This window comes from Colletotrichum acutatum, assembly GCF_030867785.1.
Source record: "Colletotrichum acutatum strain CBS 112980 chromosome Unknown BDZ83scaffold_339, whole genome shotgun sequence".
NCBI lineage: Eukaryota > Fungi > Ascomycota > Sordariomycetes > Glomerellales > Glomerellaceae > Colletotrichum > Colletotrichum acutatum.
Genome location: NW_026849333.1, coordinates 1 through 9162, shown reverse-complemented (window position 1 = coordinate 9162; position 9162 = coordinate 1). Strand labels below are relative to the sequence as shown.

Below are 9162 nucleotides of genomic sequence, written 5' to 3'. Positions count from 1 at the left end.
CAAGAGACTGTCCTTCCGGCACCACGTCGACACAAGAGTAGCTGCGGCAAAGAAGGCAGCTCAACACCTGAGGCAGCTTACAAACACAAAGAGAGGACTGCCAGCGGCCGCCGTGCGAAAAGCCGTCGTCTCCTACGTACTGCCGATCGCGCTCTTCGGCGCCGAAACATGGTACGCAGGTATCACGAAGCCGGCTTCGAGACGCCAAGCGGAGACAGACACGAGTCCGCCTTTCCAAGGAAGACCCGTCAACACAGGCCAGAAGGGGCTCGTGCAGAAGATCGACAGCGTCATTACAGCGGCAGCAAGGATCGTTCTACCTGTCTGGAGGACAACGCCAACCAGTAGCCTCCTCCGAGACGCCGGCTTACCGTCAGCCAAAGTCGCCTTAGAAGGCGTCCGTTTACGGGCCGCAGTCCGACTACAGAGGATTGATCGCCGACACCCGCTAGTCGCGCGGCTCTCCCAGCAGGGACAGCAACAGACGAGACTACAACGGACGGCTGAACTTCTGCCAAGATGCGGAAGACCAACGTTCCTCCAATCACAGTACCTGCCAAGCTCACAGGATCAGATAGTAGTTCAATGCAAAGAAGAGGCTGCGAAAGCTTTCGAGCGCTGGCTAAAGACAGTACCGGAAAGCCATATGATCGTCTTCTCGGACGGCTCCAGGGCGACGAACGGAGCCGTGGGGTACGGCTTCGTCATCTACCGAGACTCCAAACGCATAGCGCAAGGGTGCGGCCGACTCGGACTAGCAGAAGTGTTCGACGCCGAGGTCGAAGGGGCGCGAACCGGCCTCAGAAGGGCTCTGCTCACCAATCGCGGTCATCCAATCCACATATGTATCGACAACACCAGCGTTATACAAGGCATCCGCGGCAAGGCGCCGGACTCGTCACAAGACGCGTTCCTCGAAATCCAAGAAGCGGCCAGGATATTTGATATACGGACGCACTGGTCCCCGGGACACCAGGGCATCGAAGGAAACGAGGCCGCGGACCGGCTGGCCAAAGAAGGAACGACACTGCCGGCGCGGATGGGTCAAATGGCAACACTAGCGGGCATCAAGCGGCTTGCAAGGGAAAAATTACAAAGCCAGCACAGGAGATGGTGGTATAAAGAGCGAAGGCCGCGGTACGCGGACTTGGGGCTTGAGGCAGCTCTGTCCAGCCCTCCTGAACTGGCCTTGCCGCGGGCTACGTTACATCACCTGCTGGCGGCACGATCGGGTCACGGGGACTTCGAGCAATATCACCGACGTTTCAACCACGACGACGCTCTAATGATGTGCTCTTGTGGAGAGGCGAAAGACGTGGACCACCTGGTCTACTGTCGACTAACGCTGGCGAGGAGGCAACGGTGGCCGACCCTCCACTCTCGCAGTATGCCCGAGCCCATAGGTCCTATGGGATCTCTCGAGGCCTACTTCAAGAGATTAATCACCGACCCACGAGGCTTCGAGGCCTTTCTCCGCGTGACGGACTTCTTCCAGAAGATCTGTCTGCGGTAGCAGCATCCACACCTAGGTAGATGTGAGTGCGGACTACAAAGAACCTCCCGATTCCAAGGGACGATTTGGGAAAGAATGAAACTGGGGCACCAGCGGGAACCGGGGACAGACAGAACGCGTAGTGGCCACAAGGCATGATTTGGAGGACGATGTAAAGAGACGACGTACTGTAGAGTAGGTAGCCTTGGCTCACGGCCCTCCACGCCATATACCCTTCGGGAGGTCTGCGGTAAGGGCTCTAGCCCGGCCGCCACGGCGTTAAATACAACAACAACAACAACAACAACCCAGCCACACTCTTCACTCCGGCGTGTCTGAGCCAACCTGGGTGCTTTTTGACTTCCGACCCATTGAGCGAACGCCGCGTGCAACGTACCTTGAACGGTCCCTCGATAAGTAACTACCTACGGCTGTAAGCTCTGTAAGTGAAAGCATGATTATCGTTGTTTAACCACGTTTCGTGCATTAAACACCTCTTTACATAATGTTGCCAAACGCATCAAGGCATTCTCGGCGTGCGGGAGAAATGGAAAAATATCGCAGAGAAAGAAAAGCCATGTTTTGGGTCCTTCGTGCTCCCTTACGTTGGAGCGAATCAGCCTTCTCAACCAAAAATTCCATGGCTCAGCCCGCATCTATCTACCGGTACTTACCAAACCGGAATCTGACTAGCACCGGACTCCAGCTCAGGGTAGCCAGCGCCTTTTCGGACTACCACACATGGTCATTGGCTCCAACCTTCGACCATTAAATGCTGTTGATGCAGACTGCAAGCGGTCAAGCGGCCTCCCTGGCCCTCGATGAGGCTGGTACAGTAGTGCGCCTGGAAGACAACGAACCACTCGCGGAGCTGAGCTACTACAGCTGTGTTTGGTTGTCTCAAAGCCACCACAACAAGATGGTGGCTTTGCTTTGGCGTGTGTGACCCATGGACGAAGGACTTTCTTCAGCTTGCCCAAGGGCGGGTTCATGGCTCGGTGAACTCTATTTCCCTCGTCAGGCCTCTTCTGAATTTGTCGAAAGCTGCATGTGGACAATCTGTGACGTCTCGTTCTGGTCTGAATCTGAATATCACCCAGCGGGAAACAACATTTCGAATCCGCAGGTGTTCAACGATTAAGCATGCCGTGATACAGGCGAGTAGCCAACATGCATCACCCCCCATCAGCGATACAGCCGGCCTCCGAATCGCAAGCGCGGTATAATCTGCAAGCTACCGAGGACATTGACGAGTACCATAATGAGCTGGACGAAAAGAAACACTCGTCCCCAATACCGACGCGACCAGACTATCGACCCAAACCATTGCAATGGCCTTTCATCGTATGCATGGTTCTCGTCCTCTCCGTCTTTGTGGGGTTGGTGATCTATGCCCGCAATACGATGCCAAACTCAGACAGCACCGCAATCATTGAGCCGCGCCAATACTTAGGTTCACGGCAGGAGCCAAGCTCTATCAATGAGAAGTCGTCAAGCCCAAGTCTTACAGCGCAGGCCTCATCATCTTCAGAATCTGGTCTGTCTTCTGAGAGGCAGCAGTCGACGATAGGCCAAATTAGTAATGCCGATCTCCCGACGACCTCTGGACCTGGGCGATCTCCTGCTTCGGAGTCAACTACAGCGGCTACTGTGACCATATCATCGTCGGGAAGAGCTTCCAGTGCGGCTTCCGGAATATCAACGCAGCAAGACCAATCTTCTACTGTTCGACAAGAGAAGCCACAAGTCGCAACTACCCCCTTGACATCAGCAAGTGAGGCCCAGAGTCGGACCGCCTCCAGACCGCCCTCATCTGCGTCACCTGACCACCTTTCTACCGCGACAACTCCTGCTACACTTAATTCAAATCCAGTGGCAACACCATCATCATCATCAAGCACCTCGAGATCTAATGGCATTCAGAGCGAAGGAAGTGACTCTACTCATTCACCTCCGTCAACAACAACGAAACTATTAAGTTCAGACAAGATCAAAGGCACAACGGATTCGACAAAAAACAGCAAGGAAGCCAGCTCCATTTCCTCTTCCGACGGTTCGAACCAGCGGAAAGCTCCTGCCACTAGTGTCTTATCATCTTCCAGCTCATCATCTCCGGAGCCCATCGGAAACGATAAGGTGCTATCCATCATCAAGTCTGAGTTCACTTCCACATTCACGAGACCTGGATCCACTTTCCAGTACACAACATCTATCGTGAGCAGTGCTTTTTCGACCTTTACGACGGCTCTTGAGACAACCATTCCCGGAAGTACTGGCGAGACTACGTATACACGAGTCATCACAACCGCAACGCAAAAGTCAATCACGAGAACCTTAGCGAGTAGCAACGTGGTTATTACTACGACGATACCTGAGCAAACCACCCGAACAGATGTTATCAGCGACAACGAAACGACCTACTACCAGACGACAACCAAGACTGTGGGTCGTGTGACAACTTCAACCTCCGCTGTACCGGCCTCGACTGTCGTCGAAGTCACCAGTGAAGTTGGAGAGGCGACCATAACCTCAACGGCCCAGTTTACATCGCCGGCAAGGGTCAGCACCTACAGCTCAATTGTTGTTTCCGCCGTACCGACGACCATTGCGAGCGTCGCTACCTCGACTGCGGCGGGGGTGGTATACGTATCCGTAGGGACAACCGAAATCACCAGAGTTGTTACCATCCCCGGAGGGTCACGAGACCAGCAGAGTGAACAGCCTAACCCAGTCACACAACTCATCACCAGTGTGTTCGACGGGAAGGTTGTGACAGTCGTGAAAACGGGGAAACCTCAGGTTTTCGTGACCAATGCTGGAGGTCTTTTCACCGCCGTTTATACACCACCTGCAGAGACGATAGTGACGAGGATAGGCGGCAAAGAGACGCAAATGGTAGTCACTGTCACTCCGTCTCTAGATGTAGGCCTAGCTGCTGTCCGGACCACCATTGCTGGAAAGCCTACGGTGGTGCTGGTTCAGTCTGCAAACGCTGTAGGCTTCAAGCCGGTGTCTCTGACACTTGTCTCCCAAGTCCGCGGCAGTACTGGCGTCTTCACAACCACCGACGCTCCATACACTATCAGGACAACCATCGATGGCAAGGAGACTTTGATAACAAGAACCCCGGCCCAGAGAGAGTTTACCTCAGTAATCGAAGGAACGCCAACCACAATCGCGTTGGTCACAACTCCTAGTGAAAGCATGCCTCTGTTGTTCACGGTGATCACGACAATTGGAGGCTCTCTGAGCACGATCATATCAACACCCGAGCCTACCACATTCATCACTTCGATATCAGGCAAGCTCAGTACGATCACATCTACTCCGAAGCCTAGTACACGAATATCAACTATTGGCCCCTCCACGGCGGTATTCACATCTGTTTCCCTGCCAGCGTCGACGAGCAAACCCGATACCGTCATCACCGAAGTCGAGAAGTTCACCTTCACCGATGGCGATTACTTCCTCGGCAAGTTTCTTCCGGTGATTCTGGCAGTCATGATTGCAATTCCTCTCCGAATCATCGATCTGAACGCGAAGTTATACCAGCCTTTCCACGCATTATCCCAAGAAGGGGGTGCGCTTGGTAAAAATAGCATGACGATCCAATTCGAAGGCTGGAACGGCTTCTTGGCTCCTTTCAAGGTTCTTAGGCAAGGCCATCCAGTCCCTTTCATCACGACATTGATTGTATGGTCATCGTCTCTCCTGGCACCCTTGGCAACTGAGGCGATTGGGATGAAATTACACGGCAAATGCAAAATCACTGCCATCGATGGCTGCGGCATTCAACTCGGCGTCTCCCCAAAATCAGCCTACATCTTGATAGCGTTGCTCATTCTTATCGTCGCTCTCTTGCTGGTTCTTCTCTATCTTCTCCGCAGCTGGAAGACCGGACTTCACGCGAATCCTTGGAGCATCGGGGGTATATCGTCACTTTCCCTGAATGCAGAAATTCGGCCACATCACGTAAACTTCAAAGCTACCGAAAGAACGATGGCAGATAAGAACTACATGCTGGGCTTCTTCGAAAATAGGCACGGTCGAGATGAATACGGCATCATCTACTATGACGAATCGGCCGACAACTTGCAATCGGCAGGATCAGGAGCGCTATCGGTCAATGACGATTCAGATATCATCAAACATCCGCACAACACTGCGACCAATGCCAGGACAACAAACCCTTTCATCGCGCTTACGTACTGGTGGCGCATTGTGTTCATCTCTTTCCTTCTTGCCTTGTTCATCATCATACTTTATTATCATGTTACACTTGGTCTTCGTACTTCCTTCAAAGACTTCATGGACAGCCAAACATTTGGGCTCCGTTTCTTTCTTGCTGCACTGGGCGTGATTATCATTTTTTGCTGGGAATCTATTTTCATCAGTAAGTACTTGTAACCTCGAAGGCAAATTCGGCCTAGATTGAGGAGCTCGACTAACACAAAGCCCAGGTGTCGCTATTGTCAGTCCGTACTATCACATGCGCCGACGTTCGCAACGACCAGAATCTTCTATCCTTTTGACACGCCCTACGAACGGATTCTACGGCATCTACGCCGCGATTATCAACGGCGACATAGTGCTGATGCTGGCAGCTTTCATGTCCATAATAGCTGAATTCCTTCCGATGCTTTTGGCCAATGTGCCGTACAACCTAACTCAGACACTCAACTCGCACAATGTCTGCTCTATTATTAGTTTGACGATCTTAGTGCTGATGATCGTGGCTGTGGGGGCAAGTCTATTCATCAAATGGCCCGAAATGCCAGTCGACCCGCGGAGCATTGCTGGGGCGATGTATTACGTCAACGAAAGCCGAATGCTGGATGACTTTGGAGGTCTTTCACATCTATCTTCGTTGGAAAGAAAGAAGAAAGTTGGGGAGCTGGGACGCAGATACTTTTACGGCGCTCTGACTGGAAGACCTGGAAGGCGAATGGGCGTTGAGTCGGTGGAGAGTGTCGAAGACACTGTGTATACCGGGGCGAATTGGCTTCCATCGCACGATGATAGCGGTGAATGCAGGCAAGAGGCTTCCCCATATCGCGCTCGAGTTGCGATCAGTCCCGAAGGGGATCCTGCCCCAAAACAGGATACCTGTCACGAAGAAAGGGGTTGGGTGTGACAATGCTTGCCCCAAGAAGAGATTTTAGAACCTTAGTTCATCATAACTAATCAATCTGCAAATTTTCAATAGCCAAGCTTCGACTTGGCACAACTTCATCGCTATCATTCATCGCATTTCTTTCTGCTCTAGCAGTGGATCGTCGGACTGCCGCCAGCAAGTCCGCCGAGCAGGAATGTTCCAAGCCAAACACCACTGAGCACAGAGAGAAAGTAGCCAACATTCATCGTCATGACCGCAAGCATCCTGGGAAAATTGTTAGCCAGATTTAAAGCATGTAAGTTCGAAGGTGTGGCTCACAAGAGATATCCAATTCCTCCCACGATGACTTCATAAGTTGCCCTTGCAGCAGCAGCACCAGCCCGCCACCCTTTCCATCGTCCCACAATATCTCTGCGGATGACCGAGCCGGCCTGCCCAGGCTCAATACTCTCTGCATGGTGACTCGCTAAGGCTTGCTTGTCCGATTCGTAAGCTGGGTAGTTTCTCCAGAATCGGTCTTCGAGTACTGGTTTCAGAGCAAGTAGGAGGCGTAAGATTGAGCCCAGCACGATGAGAAAGATGCAGGTTCCCGCGTATTGTCCGGGACTTGTCGGTGTCCATGCGTCCGAGTAGAGAGGTGTTTGGAAGGCTTCGAAGAATGTCATGGCCATTTCAGACATTGACATTGACATGCTCGACATGTCGCCGGAGGCAGCACTAGTCGATGTTGCCATCGCCATGGCTGTGCTTGTTGCCATGTTCATATCCATGTCGGTTGGCTTTGGAGCAATTTTCGATTCGGAGGATGCTCTCGAGTGATGTAGAGTCTGAATCCTCTATAGGAGGAAGCCGTTTATCGATACAGTCGGTTGGTTTAGGTATAGATTCGCAGAGTCGAGGCGATCGGGTGCATAGCAGTGCTTCGTCGTTGATAGACGAAACTCATGGCATCGTTAATGTTGATGGCGGCATGATATGATTTATCAAAGAAGACACTTTCTCTCATCCACAAGATTCCGGTGATACCGTGAAGAGGAAGATCGGCACGAGCATTACTATGAGCAAGTTTCTCCCTCCATCCCGGGTGGCACGGCATCTGACGTCCGTGTCGTCGGAAACAATGTGGGAAAAGAGGGTCCCGAAACGCGCAAATTGACTCCATTCTCCACGTGTAAATCTGCCAAAACACAAAGCTTAGCCAATTGCAAACCCTAGATCGAGTTGCCGTCGCATCTGTTGGTTGTCTAGTGTGACATTAGAACCGCAATGTGGCATGGGTGGTGCTTATATTCCGGATGGGGAGACTTAACGAGCTCAAATGTGCTCAAAACCCTAGTAGTTGCAGCGCAGGATTCCCGACTTCACGAATGGAAATAACGCGCTCAAGCGTACGTGGCAACCAGTTTTATACCCTGATAGCCTTCAAGATCACGGCAGTACATTCCGCGATGAGCAATTAATGATATGTTATTGGCGTATCTGCCAAGATACGCAAAATCTACTTCAGCGTCACTTGATCCACAACCGAGGTGACTGCCAGCGTTCCGCCAAGTGCGATGTTTTTGACATTTCCATTGTAAACTCTTCCTCGCCCTCGACTTTGGGCAGAATTTCGCCTCTAGACTTCTACTTGGTCAATTGAAGCCTAACGCCATCATGTCTCTACCATGGCTGAGCCAACCGGTCATGCTGCACTCTAGCCGCGATGCTGGAGCTTGCTCTATGACACCAGAGCAATGTGCTTTCAAGACTAGTGACTGGGTGTTTTGGTACGAGGCTGATCATCGATACGGACTACCTACTGTTGCTTTCTTCGTAACGGCAATATTGCTCGCAGTTATTGCGAGCTTTGCCTCGACATACGCTCCAACATCGTGGAGAGGCAACACGTTATGGCTAAGGATATTGTCATCAGGCCGTCTCTTGTCCTACAAGAGCTGGCGGCTTGGTTTCTGGAACTCGCAGCCTCTAGGCACATACCTGGTTGGCGCTGCAGGTGCTGTGTTCTTCTTAGGTACTGCTATCTTCTCGTATGAGGCCCTATGAAATCAACGACTGATCCTCTCCCAGCCATGACACTTGGCCCACAGCCATACTACTGGCCTAACACGAAACAACTGAGCTTCGGAAACTCACCGCCGATTGCCACTCGTGCAGGCTACATGGCTTTGGCATGTATGCCATTTCTTTTGTGAGTACCTAATTCAAGAAGTCCCTTAAGATCTTGTTCTTTGCTTTTCTAACCCAGTGTGTATAGCATTTTAGGCGCGAAGGCGAACCCGATCTCAGCCCTGACCGGTATATCCCACGAGAAACTCAATATCTGGCATAACTGGGTGGCATGGGCTATGTTTGTACTAGCACTGGTCCATACGTTTCCCTTCATCGTTTTCCACATCTGGAAAGGCGACATCGTCAAGCAGTGGAATGATGGAGGCATATGGGTTACAGGCGTCATTGCTATCCTAGCTCAAGCATGGTTGACCTTCATGTCTATTCGTTGGGTCCGGTATGTCAACATGTTCTTCATTGTCCCCCAGAATTTGGACGTAGA

At 51.8% G+C, this 9162-nt stretch overlaps 3 protein-coding genes across 3 annotated transcripts; 2 read left to right on the top strand and 1 right to left on the bottom strand.

Annotated features, from left to right (window-relative positions):
- Positions 1–2662: 2662 nt before the first annotated feature.
- Positions 2663–6626, top strand: BDZ83DRAFT_595907 (uncharacterized protein; the record flags this gene model as incomplete). The annotated part of the gene is made up of 5 exons (XM_060506831.1): positions 2663–3217; positions 3647–3706; positions 3869–4291; positions 4766–5885; positions 5953–6626. The coding sequence occupies 5 exons, from the start codon at positions 2663–2665 to the stop codon at positions 6624–6626; spliced, it is 2832 nt and encodes a 943-aa protein (XP_060357056.1).
- A 128-nt stretch (positions 6627–6754) lies between these two features.
- Positions 6755–7273, bottom strand: BDZ83DRAFT_595903 (low affinity copper transporter; the record flags this gene model as incomplete). The annotated part of the gene is made up of 2 exons (XM_060506829.1): positions 6755–6872; positions 6927–7273. 2 exons carry the CDS (start codon positions 7271–7273, stop codon positions 6755–6757), a joined length of 465 nt encoding a protein of 154 aa, XP_060357055.1.
- Positions 7274–8264: 991 nt separating this feature from the next.
- On the top strand, positions 8265–9118 carry BDZ83DRAFT_595905 (uncharacterized protein; the record flags this gene model as incomplete). Its single annotated transcript, XM_060506830.1, has 3 exons — positions 8265–8622; positions 8679–8799; positions 8866–9118. Coding segments are annotated over 3 exons (732 nt in total), but the record flags the coding sequence as incomplete, so codon positions are not given.
- Between the last annotated feature and the right edge of the window lie 44 nt (positions 9119–9162).